Below are 27,007 nucleotides of genomic sequence, written 5' to 3'. Positions count from 1 at the left end.
AAAAAAAGTAATATATTTTCTTGGTAATTTATTTAAAAAGTCACACATAATTCTGTATTTTATACCACCCTAAACAGAAATTCTGACGTAGACAATAATCAATATTCATGCTGTTATGACAGTTTCCATATGGCAAAAACCCAATTGGTTTCAGCCAGCCTTCCCTTATTACTAAATTTCAGTGTTTTTGACAAATGATAAGTCTGTTTTTTCTTTTGTTTATTTAAGTCTTGATGAGCATGTTCCACTATTCTTAGTACAGTGGGGTTGGCTGAATGAGAACAGGAAGGAGGATCCAGGAATGGGTCATATAATAGGAGACTTTAAGTCATGTGATCCCTTTCCTCCTGAGCAGTGGGAATGATTAACCAGTGCTTGGACACCTCCATCAAAACAAACTGAAATAAACTTTCATAGCAAGTATCCAATAGTCCATTCTTAGCATTTATAACATTATGAGGCAGAATTAAAATAGCACATCTAACCACCCAAATGCTACACTGCTTTTATGCCTAGCTACTACTTTGCTCATCTTGGGTTGACAATATCAGAGATACGACAAGGCATTTAACTGAATATTGGTCTAGCTTTATTATAGCATGAGCCTCGTGCAGCTATAGCTTTGTGCAGCTGCATGTGTTTTGCATAGAGCAGGTCCCAGATTCTGTCTTTGGGGGTGGGGGTGAAGATTTCTCTCTGAAACCCCAAAGGACTGCTCTCAGTTAATGAAGGCCAGGGATGAGCAACCTGTTGTTCTTGGATTGATTTCATTCTGATGGGAATGCCCAAAGAGAAGATAAATGCAGGAGGGGATAAACAGAGAAAATCCGAAATGGACAGAAATGAGAGGGAAAGTATTTTCAAGAACCTTTCATATTTCTGGCCAAAATAGTCTTGAAAAAGATTTGAGATGAAAGGGGAGGAGGAAAGATACTATGTACAATAAAAATGGATAAAAATAAGAATAATCTATCCCCTTCCCCTTACCTTACTCCCTGGGAGGAAATATGAAAAAGACCAAAAAAAGGGGGGGGGGAGGGGTGGCAAATGAATGTTCCTGCCCATTTTGGGTCCCAAGCCAGGCAGTTATCCACATGCAGTGCTGAACAGATCACCTCCAGGGTGGAACACAGTTAGATGGGCCAAAGGTCTGATACAGTGTTAGGTAAATTCCTGTGTTCCATCTCTATATATCCCAATAATAAAGGGAAGAGTGAATTTATGAACTTCAAATCTGTACTTTCACATTCTTCTTTATGGACAAAAAACAGGAACCTGTGGCCATCTAGTGGTAGAGACTGCCAATGATTTTTTATATATACCTTGTGATACTGATGCACGTACTTGCCGTAGCAGAATTCATACCTCCACCAGCCAACACCCTAAAAGAGAAGCAGGTTCATAACATTTAGACAGAGTGAAATTCAGTAGTACAACTACTAATATATCTAGTGGGCTTCACTGAAATCAAATAAGCTACAATTTCCCACCTTGCTCTGTACAGGAGACAATTTTACTCAGTTAAGTGTGTTTTGCAAAGGTTTTTCTGATTAAAGGGTGAGAAGGTATATTTCTGGGCTCACGTTGAGACTTTCTTTACAACACCTTTCAATTACTTGTACAAGATATGCAAATTAACAAGACTGAAATTATGCAAAGTAAGCCTTCTGTACTTATGTTTATAGTTCAGCCCCCAAATTATACAGCCCAGAAACAGACTGCTCACCATAATGAGAATTAGATGGATAAATATGTGTTCTAGTCGGACTGACAAAATTGCTTAAATTGTTCCATCCACCCCTTCTGTGATATTCTTTCAGCTTTTGATACTTCTATTTCATTTTTTGGATTGAAAAGTTCTGCTTTTATTTTTAAACACACATTAAAGTTGAGTATCATTGGGTTATAAACTCTTGGGGTACTAAAAATGCATGCACTACAAAGCATTAACTTCCAAGACATATCTTCAGTTTTCCTTATTAAGTTAGCTGTTCCCTCTCCCTCTCCCTTTCTCTATCAATATGCAGAAAAGCATTCTGAGCTCAGAGCAACTTCATTTTATTTATTTATTTGTTTGTTTATTCTATTTATATTGCATCACCTTGTGTGAGATGGGCTATATAAATATGATAGACAGAGACAGACAGACAGACGCCCATCTCAGACCAGTGACTCTGGGCAGCTAACAACAATAAAAAGTCAACATTTAAAACACTACAAAAAATTAAATATAAATATAAATGCAGCCAAGAGATCTTAAAAAACCGTTGGTATCAGCACAACCATGAAACCCAGGCCCAGGCATAAAGCCAGGCCTTCAAGGCCTTTCGAAAAGCCAGAAGGGTCGGGGCCATCCTAATCTCAGGAGGGAGGATGTTCCAGAGGGCAGGTGCCACAGCAGAAAAGCATGTCTCCTGGTCCCCGCCAGCTGACATTCCTTGGCTGATGGGACCTGGAGCATGCTCAACCTGCCAGACCGGATTGGACGGGTAGAAACAACTGAGAAAAGACGGCCCCTAAGGTAACCCAGTTCCAAGCCATGAAGGGCTTTATAGGTGACAACCAGCACCTTGAATTGCACCCAGAAACACATCGGCAACCAATGCAGCTCCCGAAGCAGTGGTGTTACATGTGCTGAGTAACCGACAATATTTACAACCTGGGCAGCTGCATTCTGTACCAGCTGAAGCTTCCAAATGCTCTTCAAGGGCAACCCCATGTAAAGTGCATTGCAATAGTCCAAACGGGAGGTCACGAGGGCATGAGTGACAGTGAGTAGAGCCTCCTGGTCCAGGAATAGGCACAACTGATGCACAACCCAAAGGTGTGCAAAGGCCCTCTTAGCCACGGCTGCCACTTGCTCTTCCAGCAGGAGCCCTGAGTCCAAGAGGACCCCCGGATTGCACACCAGGTCTGTCTGGGGCAGAGGCACCCCATCCAGAACCAAAGATGGAAGAACCTTGGTACTGGGAGGCCCAAACACCCAAAGCCACTCAGTCTTGCTTGGGTTGAGCCGAAGCTCATTGCGCCCCATCCAGGCCCCTACAGCCTCCAGGCACTGAGATAGGACATCCACGGCATAACTCAGACAGCCCGGGGGGGGGGGGGGGAGATATAAAGCTGGGTATCACCCTGAACTCTCAGATCACCTCATGCAGTGGCCTCATGTAGATATTAAATAAGAGGGGCGAGAGAACCAAGCCCTGTGGCACCCCATGCAGTAGGAGCCATGGACTGGACCTCTCCCCTCCTACCAACACTGACTGGAACTGACCCTGGAGGATGGAGGAGAACCAGAACAACACAGTGCTGCCCACTGCCAACTCCTGAAGCCGGTCCAGAAGGATACCATGATTGATGGTATCGAAGGCTGCTGAGAGGTCAAGAAGAGCAAGGATGGAAGCACTGCCCGCATCCTGCTCCTGCCAGAGGTCATCCAATAGCGCGATCAATGCTGTCTCAGTCCCATATCCCGGCCTTAACCCTGACTGAAAGGGGTCCAGATTATCCGCTTCATCCAGAGCCCTTTGAAGCTGCTGTGTGACCACTTTCTCAACAACCTTCCCTAAAAAGGGGAGGCTGGAGACTGGACAAAAACTAACCAGATTAGTTGGGTTGAGTGATGGCCCCTTGAGGAGGGGGTGTACCACTGCCTCCTTAAGAGCCGGCAGGACCATCCCCTTCCTCAGGGAGGAATTAACCACTGCCCAGACCCAATTACATGTCCTCTCCTGGGCAGCCTTGACCAGCCAGGAGGGGCACAAAACTAACACAGAAGTGGCCAAACTAACAGTTACAAGAACCCTGTCCATGTCCTCAGGTTCAACGGGTTCGAACTCCTCCCAGATAACCATACAAGACTCAGCCCCCATAGCCCCCACTGGCCGTGCATCAAGGCTGGAATTCAATGCAGAGTGGATGTGAGCCACTTTACCTGCCAGATGCTCAGCATATTCCTCACAATGGCTCTGAAGATAGACCCCCAAATTACTCCCTCCAAGGAGGGTATAGGTCACCCAAAACAGGGCCTCTGGGCAGCTATTTGCAGATGCAATAAGGGCAGAGAAATAATTACGTTTTGCCGCCTTTACTGCCATGAGGTAGGCTCTAATCATGGCTCTAGCTTGTTTTGAACTCAGAACAGGCGTTATGATGCTTGAAATGCATATCCCCAATATTCTGTATTAATGAATGAGAACAATTAAAAAGTACAAGTGTTTTCCTAAGGTGTATATGTGACAGAAGGTAGACATCATCTGCTATCCTGTCATGTAATTTTCTAGACATGCAAACTGCACTGTGCTGATCAGCTGAGCCTGGAAAAGAGCTGAGAGAGGAAAAAAACCAGATAAGGTTTGTCACATATACAGTCTCTGTCACGGGGAAGGAAGCTAAAAATGGGCTAACAACCTGGTAGAAGGCTACTGGGGTTGGAGTGAGAGGAAAGGAGAAAATGGCTTCCAGGCAAAACTGGACTTAGGCAGCCTTAGCTGCTCGAGATTCCTGGATGATTCAAGATCATCAAAGAGGAGGTGGCACAGAGATTATTATGCTGGGAAGAGAATAGCACAGCATAGGATCTGGGTATCTGGTGCAGATGCCTAGAAGGAGAAGACACTAAACAGAAGATCAAGTTTGTACTAATCATGAAAATTTGCCAGCTGAGTTTTAATTAAAGTCTTTCATTAATTCTTTGGGGAAATTAGAAGTGACTACCTTTTAGGATAGGCACACTGATATATTAGCAAAAGCAACACTGTTATTGGCAGAGAGACAGTTAATCTCAGAACAATAAAACAATTAGGTCCTAAAACAATATATCATACTGCTTTGAAGGCAGAAGAAAAAAAATGGAGGGGGAACTGAGTTCTGTTTATATGCATTAAATGAATATGGATGCATAATTATCTGACTGAAAGAGTCAATCTTGCAGAGTCTAATATCTTCCTATCATTGATTATGCTATGAATAAGGACCCGATGTGTTGTCTTTTGTCTGACTGATCCTAAGAATTCCTTATAGCATATGTAACAGTTTGGAGAAACAAGAGCAAGGAGAAAGCTATTTTGAGAGCTACATTCTGAAAGTTCAGGGAAAATGTGACACACACACAAACTGAGTACATGTTTGTAATCATAAGGTTTGGGATTTGTTAAAATGGAAGTATACATAAAAGGGAAACACTAGGGGTAATAGAAGTATGAGTGGAACCTGACACAGAGAACCTGTTTGAGATTCTCATCAGGGTTATTTTTTTTAAAGTATTACAGTTCTTCCAGAAACAGGTATGTATAAACCTCATAAAGTCTGCTTTGGGATATAGAAATCACTTCAATATTCTTTTGAATTTTATACAAATCCTGCAAAACATACAAAAATATATGTAAAAAGCAGTGCATAAACTGTGTTTCTCACCCCATGGAAGCAATAAGATCCGCTAAGGAATTCTTTAATGAGCTGATCGTCTGTCAGCTTGGAAATGTGTGTTGTTCCAACTGTTAAGAGTTGGGAGGTCCCAACAGCAACTGGTTTGTGGAAGGAGGAAAATTTTTCTTCTTTTGCTGAATTAATTTCTTCCTGCAAATTAAAAAAATACTGAGATTTAAATACTATTTATGTTTCCTTACCATGTACATTAAGATTAATGTCAGAGGAGCATGCTCCCTAGTCTGCATCAAAAAACACCCACAACATGCTGCACCCACAGTATAGCCTAAGATACAAAAAATATTAATTTCAGTTGTCAAATTATAAATGCAAGGAAAAAATGTAAAACATGCAATGTACTAAACCTGAATGTGTTCTTTAATCTAACGCTTTCCAGATATGTTGGATTACAACTTCTGTTATATCCAGGCAACAAAGCCACGGCTGCTCTCATGTAATGATACTAATAAGTGTCAATCTCACAATCTCCCCTGCTTCTTTATACTAATTTAATGCATATAAACAGGAAAGATAACTTTGGTTTTGTTTGAGAGGTATATAAGAGCATGCATGGCATAGATAATATAGCTACAAAGAAGCCTTCTCCCTCTTTGACAATATTAGGTCATCCACTGAAATTAAATGCAGGGAGATTCAGGACTGACTTAAAAGGGGATTGGATAGTTCATGAGGATCAGTGGCTGCTAATTAATAGTTAGCAAGGATGGTTCTGGATTGTTCCCTCTAGATTAATTATTGTACTTTTCTTGATTAATTGTTTTCATATATTGTTTTTGTTGTTGTTTGCCACCCAAAGTAGTCTGGAGTTGAACGGCCTTTGAAATATTTTAAAAAATAGTGTTTACGCATATAGTAACAAAAAAGCCAGGTATGAGAGTGGGTGGTTGCAATCTATGCCCCAAATACAACATCAAAGCCTGCGTTTCCAGTTTCGGACCTCCTTGGGTCTTCTAAATGGCATCTTCATCATTTCTTGCTGCTGTTCTAGATGTTCCAATTTATGGGGTTTAAGTGGTGATCCTGGCAGTGACTGGCAAAATATGTCATTCACAGGGGAAGCTCTGAACCTATCCAAAGAACAAGAAAAGTTTATACAGCTTTTTCAATAAAATCACGTTATGCAATGGCTCAACAAAAACTATAATGCCATACTCAGATAAAGTATAAAAATAATGCATCTAAGGCCATCCAGAGTATTTTGTGCTGATGTGGAATTTTAGTATAATGCTATAGGTACATAAGATTCCTACTGGTATCTATGAAATGGCATATATCTGTGATCTGCTGCCACAGGAAAATATCATACAGGAATCACGTTTTAAAAAATAGCCTGGGGTGTGATTTTTAAAAAGCTAAAATGTATCTGCCCTGTCTGGTGAAGTCCACTGACCTCTCTTTAGCTATGCCTAGCAAAAGTGAGGCAAGCAAATTTCCGTGGGCACCATAACATTCTCTTGGATATAAGACATGCCAGTACTAAGCAGTCATGGAGCAGAAAGAGGAAAAAGTAGCAGAGAAATAATGTGCCATGGATAAGTGATCCTATATTTTATGGAGTGGAAAAAAGGAGAGAACTTGCCTTGGGTACTTCATTTTATAGGAGCCACTACTAAGTAAAACTCAGCTAAAGCAACAATCTGAAAATTCTACTAAGAGCTAATGATAAAGTGCCTTTAAAAAAGAGAGTTATAGAATATTATACTTGGATTCTGGCCTACAATGTTAGCTGTTATCTCAATTTCTTACCTATATTTAGGATGGTTGCATAACAAAGGTGTCAAAATAACTACTTCATATTCACAAGTAGTGACTTCAGCCACGGAAAGTATCTCGTGTTTTGCTTCTGGGTGGCAGACGTACATTACTGAGCTTGATCTGGGAAGGTTTTGTCTCAGACTACAAGGTGTGCCATTTCCCATTCCTATAGGAAAATATGGGGTCATCTGCCCTTCTATATTTTTTGTCGGAATCTAGATTTGTAAAATATAGAGAGAAATATCAGCATTAGCTTTGAAAATGATACAAATATTCTTTCACCTTACAGGAAACCAATTGATCTGAAAATTACTGACTCTGTCAAAAGGACTAAGAAAGTATTTACTTATTAATAACTTTTTTGACATTGCCTTCTCGAATGAGGCTCCTATCCTGTTGGTGTTCTGGAAGACCAAAAAGACCTGGCTGTTTCTCCAGGCCTTGGGCTAGGCTGGCTGGAGCCCCACTGGATGTTGGAGGTGGTGAGATGTTTTATCGTGTCTGCTGGAGTTCACCATCTTGTTCTTTCTTTTTCTTCTGGTCTACTTTGGTTTTGTTATTTGTTTTTTCTTATTACATTGTTTTTAATAACATCTGGTATATCGTGAGCCGCCGAGAGTCATTTGGAATGGGTGGCATCAAATTGAATAGAACAAATAAATAAAATTGCATTCGTCACTATTATTGTGTATCTAATGCCGCAAGAAAAGCAAGTATGCGTCAACCACCATAAAAAGTGGAACTAAGAAATTTAAGAGCAGATATTAATTACTAAGTAAAGTTGGCCATGGGGGAAGTAAAATTCCAAATTTCTCACTTGCCTCTTTTGCAGTGTCTTTTTCAATTCCCTTTTCTTCTTGATCTGGAAAATATGGCAAAACCCCGCCATATTATTTTCAGTAACCAATACCTGTGTTTTCATTTCTCTATAGCAGAAAACTAAATCTTTTGAAGTAGAGACTTTCTTTTACCACAGTTCTCATACTTGACTGGGTCTAACATAAAGTCAGTATGGAATAAGATGGTATAGCTATTCAAAAATAAGCTATGAGTTACTGGATCAATTCAAGGTCCTCAAGCCTATAATTATGGAAAAGTGCAAATGCATAAAGGGGCATTTTCAGAGAAATGTGAAATCAAAAAGAGGTACCTCGTGTTGGGCTTATTTTCCATCTGTGAGCTTAGCTGAAGGGAATATGGAATTCATTTATTATAATATAGTAGTGTGCAAAATGCTACACATTGCACTAACATACAGAAAACATCACACTGCTGTATTCTCATTATTATCAAAGTGTCTATTGTGGCGTAAGAAGAACTGCAGCCAATCCATCCACCTGATGTCTAATCTACTTTGGATCTTGGCTCAAATACATTCCTTAGGTGTGCTATTTGGATATAGTTCATGGGACCTGTAAATACATAGGTTTGATCAACACGTAATCTAAACCTCTAAATTTAGAGCAAGTGTTTTTGCTGTAATACTTGGTCTTTCAGTTACATGCCACACAGCACATAGTGAAATGCAATGTAAGTGCAGGACAAAAACTAAATTTAATGTAATTATTCTTAACATTAAATATAGGTGATACAATTTCTCTTCAGTCATGTACTTATTATTTTCTCTTTTCTGTCACACTGAAAAATACCATTTGGTAATAATTTCCGGGAAGTCTCTGGGGACCACAACCAAGCCTCTCAAAGATTCTGTATCTCCGTCTGTAGACTGAATTCAAACTTCATGACTAATGTATAGGTGTGAATGGACTCTCAGATGGGAAGCTGCCTGAGAGCACGTGCATCAGATCTGCTTATATTCTATATACTTTCCATACTTACATGAAAACAGTCTCTACTGAAGTCCTCAGCTTGCAAATAAAGTGAAGGAAAGCTTGTAAAGTGATTGATTATCCCATTTTGTTAGCTGCAGCTTGCTTCTATACAATACAATTATCCTTCATGCTATCATGTAATTAATTAACTAATTCTCTGTAAGTAAGGAATGAAGCAGCAACATAACATCAGTATATGATGAAATAAAAAAAGAGGTGATCAACAAAGTTTAACTACTACCATGTTTTCACTAAGAATTAGAGATGGTGTATTATTCTACTTCTATACAGTTTAAGCCTGTATTTTCTTTCATGAATAAATCATAATGACTATTTCTTTTCATTAGAGCTTAAAAGAGAAAGTAACCCACCTGGATCTAGCAGTGGGTTCTTTCTCAGCATATTTCCAAGATAGTATTCTTGAATATTTATTTTCTACAAACAACAGGAGAGACATTTTCATTTATTTTCATGACAACCACTTCTCCTCCAATGCTTCAATATTTGTTAAAGCAATAGGCTAGAAGGATCCAAAGTTCAGTACAAAAATGGTACTTTTAAGCTTTTTATTATATTTGAGGGTAAAATGATACATACCTGCCCAGTTTCCTTCTCTTCATGATACTGTCGAATATGTTTACCATGGCAAACTTCATAAGTCCAGTACGATTCAATCTAAAAATATATTCCATGAACAATCATGTATTATTCTAGTTTAGACAGCAAAAACATTAAGGATTTTGTAAATATTTGAGCTTTCTATATCAATATGTAATGTCGCCCAATTCTACTTAATATAGTGGGTTGGACTGTAAGACCTCCAAGGTCCCTTTCAACCCTATGATTCTATGATAACAAAGGAAGCCAAATGCTATGGAATTTGTGCTAATACAATGTCATTATCATCCCAGCAACAGGCTGATCAAATCAAATTCAAGACTTTGCAATAGGCCACCATCAGCAATTTGGATTGGATGGATATTTATGGTAAGATAAAGTAAACGATTTTAAAATCCACTTTATTAGATGTGCCATACTGAAAAAATGGAATAGATATAAACCCAGGCTGTGGCTGAAAATATCTTTATGGATCTCAGCACAAGAACCATTTTACATAAGAGAAACAACAGGCAAAAACAAATGGTTAATGTACTAGGAATTATTAGAGAATCATCCAGAGGAATATAAAATTAAATGAAGAGAGCAACTGATGGCGGAAAGATATAGTTGATAATGGTTTTCCCATTTACAGCTATCAGAAAAATTTAAAATGGATAAAAAGACTTTGGGTATGGAGCAAAGAAAGTCAGAATTTGAAGTGCAATTGTGTACAGATGATGAACATGTAATCGCTAAAATGTATAAACTTTTGTTGAAATTTGAAATGGAAGAACAAGAAGTTAAAAATGTATGATAAAGTGAGCTAAGAATGTTGGTTATAATATACAAATGGATCAATGGGAAAATATGTGGTCAAAAGGGTTGAAATTTGCATTATGTTATCAACTTAAAGAGAATTTTTAGAAAATGATATATTGTTCGTACATGATGCCAGAGAAATTATCTAGATTATATAAAGGCATTCCAAATGTATGTTGGAAATGTGAACAACATGAAGGGACATTCTATCATGCTTAGTGGACATGTAAAAAAGCTAAAAAAAATTGGATTCAAATACAAACATAGATACAGAGGATTTTAAAGATTAATATTCAACTGAAGACAGAACTCTTCCTTTTAGGAATGATGGATACACAGTTAGAAAAGAGTCATGGAAGATTATTTCAGTATATGATTACTGTGGCAAGACTATAATATGTACAAAGATGGAAAGACTGGACACTATCCACCATGGAGGAATGGTTGGTGAAATTGATAGAACTTGCTGAGATGGCCAAACTGACTTCTTTGATTAGAGAAAGGTCATTACTGACATTCATCAATGCCTGGATGATTTTGGTTTTCTTATGGTTTTGATGATTACAAAGAATAGGTTATAGAAAGGCAGGAATTATGATGTAATCTTAGAGAAGCTTGATTAGAATTGTATGTATAACTGCCGAGAGGAAGATCGGAAGTAATTTCTTTATATTTCTTTTCATGTTTTCTGTTCTTCTATTTTCTCTTTCTTTTTTCTATCTCCTTTTTTCTTTGTCTCTTTTTTCCTTTCTTTTCTCATTCACGTTTACTACTTATTTATTTAGCAAATTTATATAGCCGCTCATCTCACTGAAGTGACTCTGGGCAGTGTACAACTATAAATAAAACAATAAATAAAAACAATAGAAAAATATAAAAAAACCAATAATAAATACTGTAAAAAAACAGAAATACAAACCATAGGGGAAGGGAGAATAAAAATGGTCCCCTCAGCAATGGAGGCATCTAAGCAAGTCCCCGGTTCCCTAGGAGCCCCAGGGCTGATCACATAAACAGGTTTTGAAGGCCTTTTGGAATAGCAAAAGGGATGGCACTGATCTAATCTCAGGAGGAAGGATGTTCCATAAGGCGGGTGCCACAGCAGAGAAGGCATGCCTCCTGGGACCTGCCAAATGCAGGTCCCTAGCCGATGGTACCTGCAGCATGCCTTCTCGGCAAGATCTGATGGGGCAGGCTGATGTAACTGATGTAATTCAGAGTGCTGTTTTTAACCTTTAAAGCCCTATATGCCATGGGACCAGGTTACCTAAGGGACTGCCTCTTCCCCATGTATTCAACCCGTCCCACCCGATCACACAGAGGGGGTATGCTTCGGACCCCCTTGGTAAAAGAACTCTGATTAGCGGGGTCCAGAAGGTGGGCCTTCTCTGTTGTAGCCCCCACTCTTTGGAATATTCTGCCTCCAGAGGTGAGATTGGCCCCCTCACTTCTGGCCTTCCGGCGGGCCTTGAAAACCTGGTTCTGCCACTTGGCCTGGGGTGGGGAGTGAGTACATCAAGTGTGGGGATGGCTAGCCCCATAGAGGCCTGCTGTCTTCACCCCCAGATCCATCATCTTCTTGAACTTTCTCCTTTTTTTAGTAATGTTTTGTTTAAATTTTTAGGTTTTATTATTTATATATATTTATGGTTTTAATGTTTTGTGTGGGCCGGCCAGAGTCCCCCATTGCGGGGAGATGGACAGGAAGAAATTTAATAAATAAATAAAATAAACAAACAAACTGGGGAGAGGCGGTCCCTTCAGATAGCCCAGTCATATGCCATGAAGGGCTTTAAAGGTTAAAACCAGCATCCTGAATTGGACCCAGAAGCAAACTGGCAACCATTGCAGCTTGCGGAACAGAGGTGTAACAGGCACTGTTCTCGGAGCACACATAACTGCCCTCACCACTGCATTCTGAACCAGCTGAAGCTTCTGTATACTTTTCAAGGGCAGCCCCATGTAGAGTGCATTGCACTAGTCCAATCTGGAGGTGACTAGGGCATGAAGGATTGTGAGCAGGGCCTGCCAATCCAGGAACAGGTGCAGCTAGTGCACAAGATAGAGCTGTGCAAAGGCCCTCCTGGCCATGATTGCCACCTGCTCCCTGAGCAGGAGTCGTGAGTCTAGGAGAAACCCCAGATTGCACACTGGGTCTGTCTGGGATAGTGCAACCCCACCCAGGACAAAAGATGGCATAGCCCTGGAACCACCAGGCCCCAAAAACCACAGCCACTCAGTCGTGCCAGGCTGTCGTTCCACATCCAGACACACACAGCCTCCAGACACCAGGATAAGACGTTCACAGCATTGCTTAATTCATCAGGAATGGAGATATATAATTGAGTATCATCAGCATACTGATGATACCTCACCCCATGGTGATGGATAAGCTCACCCAGCAGCCTCATGTAGATACTAAAAATGAGAGGAAAAAGGACCGATCCCTGTGGCACCCCACATAGTAGGGGCTGAGAGCAGGATTTCTCCTCCCCAATCATCACTGATTGGAATTGACCCTGAAGGAAGGAGGTGACCCAGCACAGTACCGTGCTGCCCATCCCCAATCCCCTGAGTCGATCCAGAATGATACTATGGCTGATGGTATTGAAAGCTGCTGAGAGGTCAAGTAGGGCAAGGATGGATGCACTACCCCATCCCACCCTTTTGAGGTCACTCAAAAGCATGATCAATACTGTTTCCGTCGCATACCCAGTTCTGAATCCTGACTGAAAGAGATCCAGATAATCTGCTTCCTCCAAGGTCCTCTGAAACTGTTGCACAACCACCTTCTCTATCACTTTCCTCAGAAAAAGGAGGTGAAATACTAGACAAAAATTGTCCAAAATAGTGGGGTTGAGCGATGGCTTCTTGAGGAGGGGGCAAACCACGGCGTCTTTAACAAATTAAGGAGCAACCCCCTCACCCAAAGAATTAACCACCATCTGAACCCACTCACATGAGAGGCATGAATCTAAAGAGCAGGTGGCTGAGCTCACAGTCCTGAGGACCCTGTCCACTTCCTCAGGTCCAACAGGTTCAAACCGTTCCCAGATAACCAGGCAAGACTCCTCCTCAGGGATCTCCCCTGGACCTGTGACAAGGCCAGCATCCAATTGGGAACAAATCTGAGCGACTTTATCTAACAGGTGCTGCACAAATTCCTCCACATGCCCCTGTAAGAGGTTCTCTGCACCTCTCTTACCTAGGAGGGCCCATGTTACCCAAAACAGGGCTGTGAGGTGGCACTCTGTGGATGCAATAAGGGTGGAGAAGTACTGGCATTTCGCCACCCTTACTGCCATGAGGTAGGCCTTAATAGCAGCTCTAACCTGTATTCAGTCGAGTTTGTCCTTTGTTGAGTGCCAGTGATGCTCTAGTAGCCTCCATTTCATCTCCCTCAGTTCCTCTGTAAACCACAGGAAATGTCAGGATCCCCAAGAGGAAAGAGGTCGCATGGGCATGATCCAATCCAAGGCCTCAGCTGCCCCCTTATTTTAAGTGGCAACCAGGGCCTCAGATGGACCATGCAGCAGACCAACAGGAATAACCCCCAACTCCCTTTGAAACTGGTCAGGGTCCATCAGTTGCTGGGGGTGGACCAATCGAATGGGTCAAACCTCCTTGCAGTGGATAGTGGCACAAGAGAAACCCACAGAAATCAGGGTATGAGCTGACCATGGCAAAGGGGACACCAAAAGCTCCCCCAATTTCAGATCACATTGCCACTGCTCTGACAAGAACACCAATCTGGAGTATGACCACTTTCCTGAGTCAGGCTCTGGATGACCTGAGATAGGCCAGTGGCAGTCATGGAAGCCATGAACTCCCAAGCCACCTTAGTCCCCATTCCCAGGAAAGGCAGATTAAAGTCCCCCAGAATCATAAGTATGGGGAACTCCAGCTGCCAACCCGGAAATGGCATCAAGGAGCTCAGGCAGGGAGGTTGCTATGCAGTAGAGAGGTTGGTTCAACAGCAACAATCCCAACTGATCCCTAGAGCCTAACTTAAGGAACAGGGACTCACACCGGGGAACCTGTCAGGCAGGGCCCCTAAAAGCCATAAGGGTTTCCCTGATGACAATCACCACACCTCCACCCCTACACCAGAGATGCAGTTGATGCCACACTCGAAACCCAGCTGGACAAATTTCAGAAAAGGCAACCCCTGCTTCAGGACCCAGCCGGGTCTCAGTGATACATGCCAGGTAAGCCCTCTCATCCACAATCAGATCACAGATGAGGGGAGCCTTATTACAAACTGACCTGGCATTCAGCAGCAGCAACCAGAGGCTATATCTTTTTCTTTGAATCGACTTATTATATATGTAAAATCTCTTAGTGAAAACTATTCTAAAAAAAAAAACTTCACAAGAAAGTAATACAAATTTCTACATAGCATATCAACTTTATAGGAGTTTATCTCAGTTTGTTCTGATTTAGAACTACTTATCTTAGACCAACCCCTTCATGGATCACTGCCTTGTCGTGGCGAAGGGGCTTGTGTAACTCAGTGAAGCCATGAGCTATACCGTGCAGGGCCACCCAAGACGGACAGGTCATGACAGAGAGTTCTGACAAAATGTGGTCCACTGGAGAAGGAAATGGCAACCCACTCCAGTATCCTTGCCAAGAAAACCCCATGGACAATGTCAAAAGGCTAAAAGATATGATGCCGGAAGATGAGCCCCTCAGGTCGGAAGGTGTCCAATATGCTACTGGGGAAGAGCGGAGGGCAATTCCAAGTAGCTCCAGAAAGAGTGAAGCGGCTGGGCCAAAGCCGAAAGGACGTTCAGCTGTGGATGTATCTGGAAGCGAAAAGAAGGTCCGATGCTGTAAAGAACAATATTGTATAGGTACCTGGAATGTAAGATCTATGAACCAAGGCAAGCTGGATGTGGTCAAACATGAGATGACAAGATTGAACATCGACATCTTGGGAATCAGCGAACTGAAATGGACGGGAATGGGTGAATTTAATTCAGGTGACCATTATATCTACTACTGTGGGCAAGAAACCCTTAGAAGAAATGGAGTTGCACTCATAGTCAATAAGAGAGTGGGAAAGGCAGTAATGGGGTACAACCTCAAAAACGACAGAATGATCTCAGTGCGTATCCAAGGCAAACCATTCAATATCACAGTCATCCAAGTCTATGCCCCAACCACTGATGCTGAAGAAGCTGAAGTTGACTGCTTCTATGAAGACCTACAACACCTTCTAGAACTAGCACCAAAAAAATATGTCCTTTTCATCATAGGGGACTGGAATGCTAAAGTAGGAAGTCAAGGAGTAATCGGAATAACAGGCAAGTTTGGCCTTGGAGTACAAAATGAAGCAGGGCAAAGGCTAATAGAGTTCTGTCAAGAGAACAAGCTAGTCATAGCAAACACTCTTTTCCAACAACACAAGAGACGACTCTACACATGGACATCACCAGATGGTCAATACCGAAACCAGATTGATTATATACTTTGCAGCCAAAGATGGAGAGGCTCTATACAGACAGCAAAAACAAGACCAGGAGCTGACTGTGGCTCAGATCATGAGCTTCTTACTGCAAAATTTAGGCTTAAATTGAAGAATGTAGGGAAAACCACTAGACCACTCAGGTATGACTTAGATCATATTCCTTGTGAGTACACAGTGAAGGTGATGAATAGGTTTAGAGGATTAGATTTGGTAGACAGAGTGCCTGAAGAACTATGGACGGAGGTCCGTAACATTGTACAGGAGGCAGCAACTAAAACCATCCCAAAGAAAAAGAAATGCAAGAAAGCAAAATGGCTGTCTGATGAGGCTTTACAAATAGCTGTGGAAAGAAGGAATGTGAAAAGCAAGGGTGAAAGGGAAAGATATAAGCAATTGAATGCAGATTTCCAGAGAATAGCAAGGAGAGATAAGAAGGCCTTCTTAAATGAACAATGCAAAGAAATCGAGGAAAACAATAGAATGGGGAAGACTAGAGATCTCTACAAGAAAATTGGAGATATGAAAGGAACGTTTAGTGCAAAGATGGGCATGATAAAGGACAAAAAAGGCAGGGACCTAACAGAAGCAGAAGAGATTAAGAAGAGGTGGCAAGAATACACAGAAGAACTATACAAGAAAGATCTTAATGTCCCTGATGTCCACGCTGGTGTGATCACTGACCTTGAGCCAGACATCCTAGAGAGTGAAGTCAAGTGGGCCTTAGGAAGCATTGCTAACAACAAAGCTAGTGGAGATGACAGTATTCCAGCTGAGTTATTTAAAATACTAAAAGATGATGGTGTTAAAGTGCTGCACTCAATATGCCAGCAAGTTTGGAAAACGCAACAGTGGCCACGGGATTGGAAAAGGTCAGTTTATGTTCCAATTCCAAAGAAGGGCAATGCCAAAGAATGCTCAAACTATCGTACAATTGCACTCATTTCACATGCTAGCAAGGTTATGCTCAAAATCCTACAAGCTAGGCTTCAGCAATACATGAACTGAGAACTACCGGATGTACAAGCTGGGTTTCGAAGAGGCAGAGGAACTAGAGATCAAATCGCCAACATTCGCTGGATCATGGAGAAAGCACGAGAGTTCCAGAAAAATATCTACTTCTGCTTCATTGACTATGCAAAAGCCTTTGATTGTGTGGATCACAACAAACTCTGGCAAATTCTTAAAGAGATGGGAGTACCAGACCACCTTACCTGTCTCCTGAGAAATCTGTATGCGGGCCAAGAAGCAACAGTCAGAACCGGTCATGGAACAACCGATTGGTTCAAAATAGGGAAAGGTGTACGACAAGGCTGTATACTGTCACCCTGCTTATTTAACCTATATGCAGAGTACATCATGAGAAATGCCAGGCTGGAAGAATCACAAGCCGGAATTAAGATTGCAGGGAGAATCATCAACAACCTCAGATATGCGGACGATACCACCCTAATGGCAGAAAGTGAAGAAGAACTAAAGAGCCTCTTGATGAGGGTGAAAGAGGAGAGTACAAAAGCTGGCTTGAAACTCAACATTAAAAAAACTAAGATCATGGCATCTGGACCCATCAATTCCTGGCAAATAGAAGGGGTAGAAATGGAAGCAGTAACAGACTTCATTTATTTGGGCTCCAAGATCACCGCAGACGGAGACTGCAGCCATGAAATTAAAAGACGCTTGCTCCTTGGGAGGAAAGCTATGGCAAGCCTAGATAGCATATTAAAAAGCAGAGACGTCACCTTGCCGACAAAGATCCGCATAGTCAAAGCTATGGTTTTTCCAGTAGTAATGTATGGCTGTGAATGTATGGCTGTGAGAGCTGGACCATAAAAAAGGCCGAGCGCCGAAGAATTGATGCCTTTGAACTGTGGTGCTGGAGAAGACTCTTGAGAGTCCCCTGGACTGCTAGGAGGTCAAACCAGTCAATCTTAAAGGAAATCAACCCTGATTGCTCATTGGAAGGATCGATAATGAAGCTCAAGCTCAGATATTTTGGTCACCTAATGCGAAGAGAGATCTCTTTGGAGAAGACCCTGATGCTGGGAAAGATTGAAGGCAAAAGGAGAAGAGGACGGCAGAGGATGAGATGGTTAGATAGCATCACTGAAGCAATGAGCATGAAACTGAGCAAACTCAGAGAGGCAGTGAAGGACAGGAAGGCCTGGCGCAATATGGTTCATGGGGTCACGAAGAGTCGGACATGACTTAACGACTAAACAACAACAATCTTAGACCAAAGTAAACATACTCTATAAGAACAGCTACTTTGCTTAAACAGAGGTTCCAACAATTCAGCTGGGCTTGGTCCTTTATAATCCTTTTCCTCCTCCTAAAATAAGAATAATTGGATAGTATTATTGTCCTGAATAAACTCAAAATGTTAGCAAATTTATGAATTGTATATGTATATATTTATTCTATTACATTGCTAAAAATTAATACAAAAAACAAATTACTGGAAAACAAATCAAGAACTGAAACACAAGGAATAAACACAGACCAGATTTTACATTTATCAGTTAGTACTTGTTCTCATATTATCCATGCAACAGAATCCCAGAGACTTTCTCAAAAATTATGAAAGAAATTGAACAGGATCCAAAGAACCACAAAACCACCTGAAGAGGAATTTATGAATATCTTTTCCATGCAAATAGCAGCCATACCTTCCCTGAATTAAACTGCTTATGAATCTTGCAGGATATTTTTATAGTATAAATATTTACTAAGTTAATACATGCCTTTTGCGACTATCTTTTCTTCTTACCTCCTGGCCCTCCATAGGTTTTCTCTCATTTTCCTCTCTAATATATTTAAAACCATTTGTGCTAATAAATGGCTACTTGCTGACATTAGATCAATCCATCCCAGTTGCCTGATGGACCTAGAAGGGTTTTAGAGAGCTCTTGGGATCTTTTCCTGAGGATCTGGTGGGCTATTCATCTGAGGCTTTAGTTTCTGTCTGGAATGGGCAGGTAATGACAGCCTTGGATCAGTTTGTTCCTATGTAGCCTCTTGCTCTACGACAATCCTGGGGGGATCATTGGTTTTCTGAGAACCTCTGGGAGATGAAATATCTGAAGACACACAAAGAGTGCTTTTGGAGGAAGACTAAGAGGAGTCCAACAGAGGAAATGTAAAATCCTGCACTAGGAATTAGATCAATGTGATAAGAATACTGAAATGTACTTATTTTTCCATTCTTATAGCATTGGCTGACAGTCAAGCAGCACCTTTTTCAAGTGACTTGCCCCTTGTTGGAAGGGATAAACCTCAGGACTATCTTTTTGGGCACTGTGAAGAATATTCCAGACATCTAGTGGACAATGTTGCTCAGATTCTGAGTTGGACTTTGATTGGGCTAGTCCAATTGAAGTGACAGAGACAGAGCCCTGCTTGGTTATCTAGAGAAATTTGATTCTGTAACTCCTGAGGAAGTGGACAGGATCTTTAAGACTGTAAACCCAGCCACTTGTTTGTTAGATTTTGTCCCTCTTGGCTTGCAAGGGCTGCTCAAGAGGTGGCATGTGAAGGTGTCCTCTTTGAAAAAGGGTGTGGTTCCACCACCTTTGAAAGAGACAGTGATGTACCCCTCCTCAAGAGGCCATCACTGGAGCTGAACTGTCCTGGACAATTTTTGTCCAGTCTCCAACCTCATTTTTTTGGAGGGGGCTGTTGAGAAGGTGGTTGGGTTGCAGTGACAGAAGACACTGGAAAAAACATATTATTTGAACTCTTTTCAATCAGGTTTCATATCTAGACATAGTACTGAGACACTTGTCCATAACCTATTGAGGACCTGGGATGGGAGTAGTGCAACTGTCCTGGCCTTATATTTCTCAGCAGCTTTTGATACCATCAGCAATAGCTTCCTTCAAGACTGGCTTTAGGAAGCAGGAGTAGGGGACATAGTGTTACAGTGGTTCTTCTCCTTTGTCTGCAGTTGGTTTCAGCTGTTTTTGGTGGGGAGAAGAGATCAAACCCTCTGCTCTGTGGGGTGCTTCAGGGCTCTACATATTTGCCCCTTCTGCTTAACATCTACATGAGGCTTCTGGGGGAGGCCATTTGTCAGTTTGGGATCAGGAATCATCACTATGCAGATGATATTCAGTTTTATATTAAACTGGTGGTGGTGGACCAGGGGATGCTGTCAAGGTCTTATCCCAATGGCTGGAGGCTGTTGGGATCTGGATGGGTAGGAACAGGCTCAAGGTTAATTCTAGCAGGATTGAGTGGCTATGGGTGCTTGATACTCCTGGTACTGGGGGCTTTCTATGTCTATTCCTGAACAAAGTTGCACTGCCCATTTGGGACTGGTGCACAAGCTGGAGATCTTCCTCTTAGTTCCTGCTTGTAGAGCAGGCAGCAGCTGTGGCCAGGAAGGCCTTGGCACAGGTTCAACTTCTGCACTATTTACACCCATTCCTAGACTGAGATACATTCCTCAAAGTCACTCATGCCTTGGTCGCAGGTGGACTATTGCAATGTGCTCCACATGGAGCTGCCCTTGAAGACTACCTAAAAGATACAGCTGGATGAGAAAGCAGTGGCATGAGCAGTAATGGGCAAACTGTGCAATAGCCATGGGATACCCCTGCTACTTGAGCTATACTTGTTGCCAGTGGGCTTCTTGGTGCCATTGAAAGTGCTGGTCATTACCTATAAAGCCATACATGGCACAGGGACTATCTGAGGGATCCTCTGTCCTCTGTGGTGTCTGCCCATCTGATGCATTTTGACAGAAGTGGCTTGCTTTGGGTCCCATTGATTAAAAAATGTCATCTAGCAGGACCCAGGAAGTGGGCTTTCTCTGTTGTAGCACTACCCTTTGGAACAGCATCCCCTGGAGATTCATCTGGCTCCCACCATGCTTGCCTTTAAGCGTTTCTTATAAGCGTAGCTTTTTCCCCAGGCCTTGGGCTAGGATGTTTTGGTGGTCCCCTTTAAGTTGGGGGGTGATGTTGAATAAAGTTATACTGTTCTTTTACATGAGTGTTGCCTTTTTAATATAATAGTTTTTTAATGTTGTGAAGCCACCCAGTTGTACTAGAATTGGGTAGCCTAGAAATTTTGACAAATAAAGAAATAAGATACCTGTACTTTAGGATTTGCTATTTAAGAGTAGTGAGTGTGTGGCTTTCCAGATGTTACTCAATTATTACTATCAACATTTGTCATCAATGACTATACAGGGTGAGATCACCAGGAGTTGTAATTGAACAACATCTGGGATGCTGTTCAGGAAGAACCATTTTACTAATAAACTCAAATACATTTTTGTTGTATTACAAATAACAAACAAGATTCATGAAATAAAAACAGTATGTTAAATATAATTTAAATAAAAACAGTTTAATAACAGATATTAATGTCAGACTATTCAGAAATTATTAAAAAACATCTGAAACTTAAACATGAGAATATTCATTACAGACTTTACAAACTATTTTATACAGCTTCTGTACAAAGAACAATATGTAAAATTACCTTATAGGGTCAGTACTCTGGACAGTATATAAAAAACAATGTTATTTCCTAATATCAGAGTGTTAAAAAAGCCAAACATCTAGATAAAATTATTAGCATAATATTTCTCTTGTGTCCAAGGATTTTACTGATAATTTCTTGGTAGCCTATTGTAAATATAAACATGCTAGTAACAGATATGACCCATTCTTTTTAACCAATTTATTGAGCCAATTAAATAATAAGAATACTTTATACTACAAATGAAATAATTCTCGAAGAGAATTTAGAGTATAGATGGCTCTTAAGATCTTAATGGGTACAAGGTTTCAAAGCTCAGATTCAACAAGTTAAAATGCATTTTATACTGCATCTTTAATTGATGTTTAACACAAGATGTCTTGCCACGTCCCATTACAACTATGTCAAAAGTCATGTCCCTGTCATGCTAACAATTCACAGCAACTTAAAAAAAAGTATTTGATTGGATGTAATCCCTTTTGTGCATCTTAAATATTTTATATAACACTTTTTGGTAGTTTCTATAATGAAATAATTGGTGTAGAATAACTTGCCTCATCTCCATTAGCTAACACTGGAAGAATGCACTTGTATTTTTCTTTATCTGCTGTTGTCATAATGATGTAATAATCTTCTTTGTACAGAACCCCAGCAGTAGGCTTAAGAAGAAACACAGAAACAAACATTACTAAGAAGCAGGTCCTTGTTAGATAAATTTGCTGACTTGCTACTCCAAATAATGTACAGTACTGAGTCTATTCTTAGAGCTGCAGCAAACATCATTGTTAAATAAGCCATTTGATAAGCTGCCAGCAATGTCATGTTGGCAAATGAAATTTTAAAGAAAGCTCCCTTTCTACTCTATAACTAGAGAAATTAAAAGGGCACTTTTCCCAATTGCACAAGAAAAATGATTATTTACAAATTTCATAACAATTACAAAAACAGGCTTTTGCAAAAAAAAAAGTTTCAGTGCTTGAATAACATTTGCATGGTATGCTCTCAACTGCACAGAGTATCAGTCATCAATTCACACAGCCTGAAAGCAGGCATGATTGCTGCTCGTAACAACACAGGAAACTACCTTATACAGTAATTAGTAATTGGTCCACATATCTCAGTATGTTCAACACTGATCAAACATAATTCTCTGGGGTTTCAGACAGTCCTTTCTACAGAGGACAGCTGAGCCTGGGTTATTTTTATTAATCTGCAGCCTACCCACGTAAGTGGTACATTGTGTTTGCTCTTACTGTATTCTTTGCAGAATTGTTTTCTCCATAGCCTTGTTTCTATGTATACAACATGCCCTCTAGCAATTTAGCACTGCAACAAGGCAGAATCTATGAGGATAATCATAGGCCTTGACAGACAACATTTTTAGAAATAGGTGACTTGAGTGGCACTTATCTTTCCAGTTGTGGAAAACATAATTCTGCTCTAAAAAAATGAAATCCATTTATTTTTAGTCCTGAGCTCATACATTACAAACTGATATAGTCAATAATCCATTTTATTCTCTATGAGTAACAAAAACTATTTAAACAATACTCATAGTTTAATGCAGTGTTTCTTCTGCCTTTTAGGATCAACCATCATCAGTAAAGGAATAAGCAGTGAAGAAATATGCCACAAACTAGCACTTGGTAGAGCAGCTATGAAGGCCTTGAAAAAGATATTCAGATGTCGTGATGTGTCTATACCTACAAAGATCAGAACAGTGCAAGTAATGGTATTCTCTGTAACACCCTATGGAAGTGAAAGTTGAAGAAGCAGATAAAAAAGTAATGACACTTTCGAACTTTGGTTTTGGAGAAAACACCTGAGAATACTATGGACAGCCAAGAAAACAAACAAACAGATCATTGAACAAATCAACCTGGAGTTCACACTTAAGGCACAAATGGCCAGGCTCAAATTATCCTACTTTGGACACATTATGTGAAGACCTAACTTTCTGGAGAAGGCTCTAATGTTGGGAAAGGTGGAACGGAAGAGAAAAAGAGGATGGCTAGCAGCAAGGTAGATGGACTCAGTTACAGTGGCGATGGGTACACTGTTGGAAGACCTGAAAGACCAAGTTAGGGACAGATCATAATGGAGAAAGTCAATCTATGTGGTTGCTAAGAGTCGACACTTGATGGCACATAATCAGTCAAAATACAGTGTTTCTCCACCCCATGCTGGCTCGGGAATTCTGGGAGTTGAAGTCCACACATCTTCAAGCTGCCAAGGTTGAAAAACACTGCTCTAGGTATATAGACTTCTCAGTAATGGCCACATTAGCTGAGAATTGTGGAAGTTGCTCCATACATCAGGAGAGCACCCATGTTCAACAAGCTAAGTCTAAAGTAAATGGCTGAAGAGGAAATAATGTTGAACTTTAGCTTCAGATGACTTTTTGAACTAGTTTTGATTTACCAAATCATTGTTATTTCCTCAGTGACTTGCATTTCTTTTTCTAATCTATCTCTGACAATCAATTAGCAGTTGTCATTTCTTTCTACCACACTGTTTATCTGAAAAACGTTATTGTTTCTGGGCTGTCAAATTAAATTATCCTACTCACAATGAAACTTGCCACCCAGGGAAAACAATTCCTTCAAAGCACAAGCAGCTTGTCAAAACCAACATGCAAACTGCCCTATGACACATTTTCAACCACCTGCTAACATTTATATTCTGTGGTTATCCAAAAGGCCAATTTTAGCTATACAATATTTCAGTTTTGATTCAGAAGAGATCTTTTGGAACATGAAAGAACAGGAATGCAAAATTAGGACACATTAACACATCTGTTTCCAGAATGCAGCAGCTGTGATGAGTTGCAGACAGGTGGTACATTTGTGCTCCTTGACATTTGGAAGCATCTCTTCTGAGTCAGATCTGAAGCAATGCATAGCCTTAGCAGAGTTAGAAACATGCAACTCACTTTTACACTATCAAAATACTGTAAGTGAATGAAATCCTTAAGGGGGAATAAGCATGATCCTACAAACATGAGAAACTTAGTCATAGTTAGGTTCCACTGATATCAAGGGAAAATGTTACTTACAATTGGCTGATCAAAATCAATTGGAAAAAGATTCAATGATCATACATGTAACTGGTACCCAATATTTATTTTATTAGAAACTCTAATAATATCAGAAATAGAAATTTCTGAATTTAATGTATATTTTATTTTGCCCAATTACTCCTTCAAATCATTAGCCTATGATAAATTCATGATGGTATATCACCATTCTAACACTAAAATCCATGCTGTTGCCATGGTACAAACTGAAACACAGTGATCTGGGTTAAGGTAAATGAGCAGAGAAAAGAGACGGAATATGAACTCATGCTTCCGTTGTTATCATCTAAACACAGCCCTCCATTCCCTGATCACAGTAACTTCCCATTGTGCTGCTGTTTCCAGAGCTGTGAAAATCCAAAGCATACCTAAGGTCTAACCGTTTTCTTCAACTCAAGCACTTCTTTCAGATTTGCTTCTCATATTCAACCATGCCAGTTGGGGGAGGAGGGTGCAGGAGGGACAATTTGACTTTTATTGGTAGAACTTTTGGCAGAATACATAGCAACTTCAAGGGTTAAGAGCAACCCTGCTGGATCATACTAGAGATCCAATTTCATTCAGTGCTCTGTAGAGGATGTTTAGTAGCGAGTGGTATACAGTGTCCATAACAGTAACCAGTCAGACGACTCTGAGTAACTCGCAGTACAAGAAGACAATAAACTCACCTTCAGTGTGAGAAACTGCCTTGGAACGCAAAGGCTCCACTTAGGTACCGCATCTAGCAACCACGGACAGATCAACCAATGTTCCTTTTAAAAAGGAAAGACAGCCCAGCCATATTGGCTCATTAGCAAAAGGAAAAAAGGCCACAGTCGAGTAAGACCCTAGAACCAACCAATGTCACCAACTAGCTTGCAACGTTTCGGCTTCTCAGGTCACTTCGTCACGTTAAAAATCGCAAAAATCTACAACTACCACATCTGAAGTGGAAAACTACCACAAGGGAACAGCTAAGATTTAAAGCTGTGGTATCTCTTTGCTACAACCTGGCGGTCATCCGTATTTCTGCACTTCAGATCCGGCAGCACCTGCGAAGAGGCGAGTCCCGGCCCGGCCTGCTTCGCCGGGCTTCCCATACCACGGCCCTTCTCCCCACCAATCGCCACTTTCCTCACCGGGTCCCTCTATTCCTCCTCGTTTAAAACTCCCTTCTCCAGCCAGCCAGCCAGCCACCCACCAGGATGAATTCTTTGCCCGGCCAGTTTACTCGGAAAGGCACGTCGTCGCTAAACTGCGGGAGCGACCTGCCGCCGCCGCCCATGGCCGCCTTCGTTTCCAGGAGCCCCCACAGCAACAGGCGCACTAGCACAGCCCCTCTCCGGAGCTCCGGCTTTCTCCGCTTCATTCTTTGCGGGAGCCCGTCCGAGACGGCCGGCAACCACCAATCACCACACGCCCAAAGAAGCCGGCCACGTCTACTTCCGGAGGAGGAAGCCACGTGACTTCCTGTCCACTGAAATCCTAGAGTTACGATCAGCTGCGCTTGGTTTCCGCTGGCCGTGGGTTTACTTCTTCTTTGTTTCGGTTGTCCATGAAGATTGAAAATAAGAGTAGACTTCCCACACATGGTATTGTCGAAATATAATATAGAGAACATTAATTTCTAACGCCTCAAGCTAATTCTTTCGATTTCTGAGATCACTCCGTGTCACAGGCATTAATGGCATTCTGACCTTCAAAGCGAGCTTTTCATTGAAGTATACTGCTTTCAATATATTTCAGAATCTTTCTTTCTAAGATTCTCACAATATCACTCGCTCATATAACCATTTGGCAACAATATGTAACAACACTGGTATAACAGGATGCCACAGGACGTTGTTGAGTCTACTGATAGTCTCTATAGCCTAACGTAAGCGCAGGCTGTGTGTGACTCTACACTCTGCGGTGGTCTATGAATTTTCCTCCCGCGGGTCCCGGCCTCTGGTCAACATCCGGGCCAGGCGGAGCGCGTTGCCTGAGGAGACGAAAGATGGTAAGACGCTTCCGAGACGGGGAAGGGAGTGACATGGTACTTTCTCTGCGGGACCGTTTTCTTCCGGAAGGTCCGGTGAAAACTGGCTCCTCTTTTATGCCTTTTGAAAAGTAACGTCCGAGAAATCCATGGTTTTGAGGAGACTGCCGGGCTCCCTCGGTGGGAAACGGAATAAAGATACTGTCTCTTCTTGCAGCATAGCAGCAAGAGATAATGGATTAAGCACATAGACATGATATATTCGGTTTGTTTGTTTGTTTATATTTCGAATTTAGACACCGCCCATCTCACGAGGAAGTGGCTCTTATATTGTCGGCAACTGACCGAGTCTGCCTCAGAAGTTAAGCTGGGTCGCTGTGGGTTAGTTCATAGATGGGAGACCGCCACCAGGAAATCTCAGGGTTGCAGACCTTATTTTTCTTACATTAATAGATCGCTTCAATCATGGTTTATTCTCAGCGGTTTAAATTCCCAATTTCTAGTAATGAGATTAAAACAGTACACATAATAACAAAAATGCACATAGTTTGCACTGCCAAGAG

The 27,007-nt window shown here is 41.3% G+C and overlaps 2 protein-coding genes across 7 annotated transcripts in view; one reads left to right on the top strand and one right to left on the bottom strand.

Annotated features, from left to right (window-relative positions):
* Positions 1 to 23,401, top strand: part of GPR75 (G protein-coupled receptor 75) — a 51,661-nt gene extending 28,260 nt beyond the window's left edge. For 2 of the 5 annotated variants that reach the window (XR_015797629.1, XR_015797625.1), the window contains exons 2-3: positions 4,284 to 4,353; positions 7,493 to 7,739. The gene's annotated coding sequence lies outside the window, so the exon portion shown is untranslated. Of the gene's footprint in view, positions 1 to 4,283; positions 4,354 to 7,492; positions 7,740 to 22,997 lie in introns of those variants that run through there. The other 3 variants (XR_015797627.1, XR_015797626.1, XR_015797628.1) reach the window with 2 other exon arrangements.
* The window catches only part of ERLEC1 (endoplasmic reticulum lectin 1), a 29,253-nt gene extending 3,344 nt beyond the window's left edge, over positions 1 to 25,909 (bottom strand). For both annotated transcript variants that reach the window (XM_088149332.1, XM_088149327.1), the window contains exons 1-10: positions 25,668 to 25,909; positions 21,966 to 22,070; positions 18,173 to 18,253; positions 9,633 to 9,710; positions 9,407 to 9,470; positions 8,025 to 8,065; positions 7,195 to 7,418; positions 6,386 to 6,515; positions 5,416 to 5,577; positions 1,323 to 1,382 (exon numbers count right to left, since the gene is read on the bottom strand). In XM_088149332.1, coding sequence (XP_088005458.1) covers positions 1,323 to 1,382; positions 5,416 to 5,577; positions 6,386 to 6,515; positions 7,195 to 7,418; positions 8,025 to 8,065; positions 9,407 to 9,470; positions 9,633 to 9,710; positions 18,173 to 18,253; positions 21,966 to 22,070; positions 25,668 to 25,835 — 1,113 coding nt within the window. In that variant the 5' untranslated portion in view covers positions 25,836 to 25,909. The remainder of the gene's footprint in view (positions 1 to 1,322; positions 1,383 to 5,415; positions 5,578 to 6,385; positions 6,516 to 7,194; positions 7,419 to 8,024; positions 8,066 to 9,406; positions 9,471 to 9,632; positions 9,711 to 18,172; positions 18,254 to 21,965; positions 22,071 to 25,667) is intronic.
* Positions 25,910 to 27,007: the final 1,098 nt, after the last annotated feature.

Source organism: Python bivittatus, unplaced genomic scaffold (genome assembly GCF_059951505.1).
Source record: "Python bivittatus isolate LINGU-HERP-01145 unplaced genomic scaffold, Pbiv_v1 ctg000020_np1212, whole genome shotgun sequence".
NCBI classification, from domain to species: Eukaryota; Metazoa; Chordata; class Lepidosauria; order Squamata; family Pythonidae; genus Python; species Python bivittatus.
This window is presented reverse-complemented; position numbering and strand designations above follow the sequence as displayed.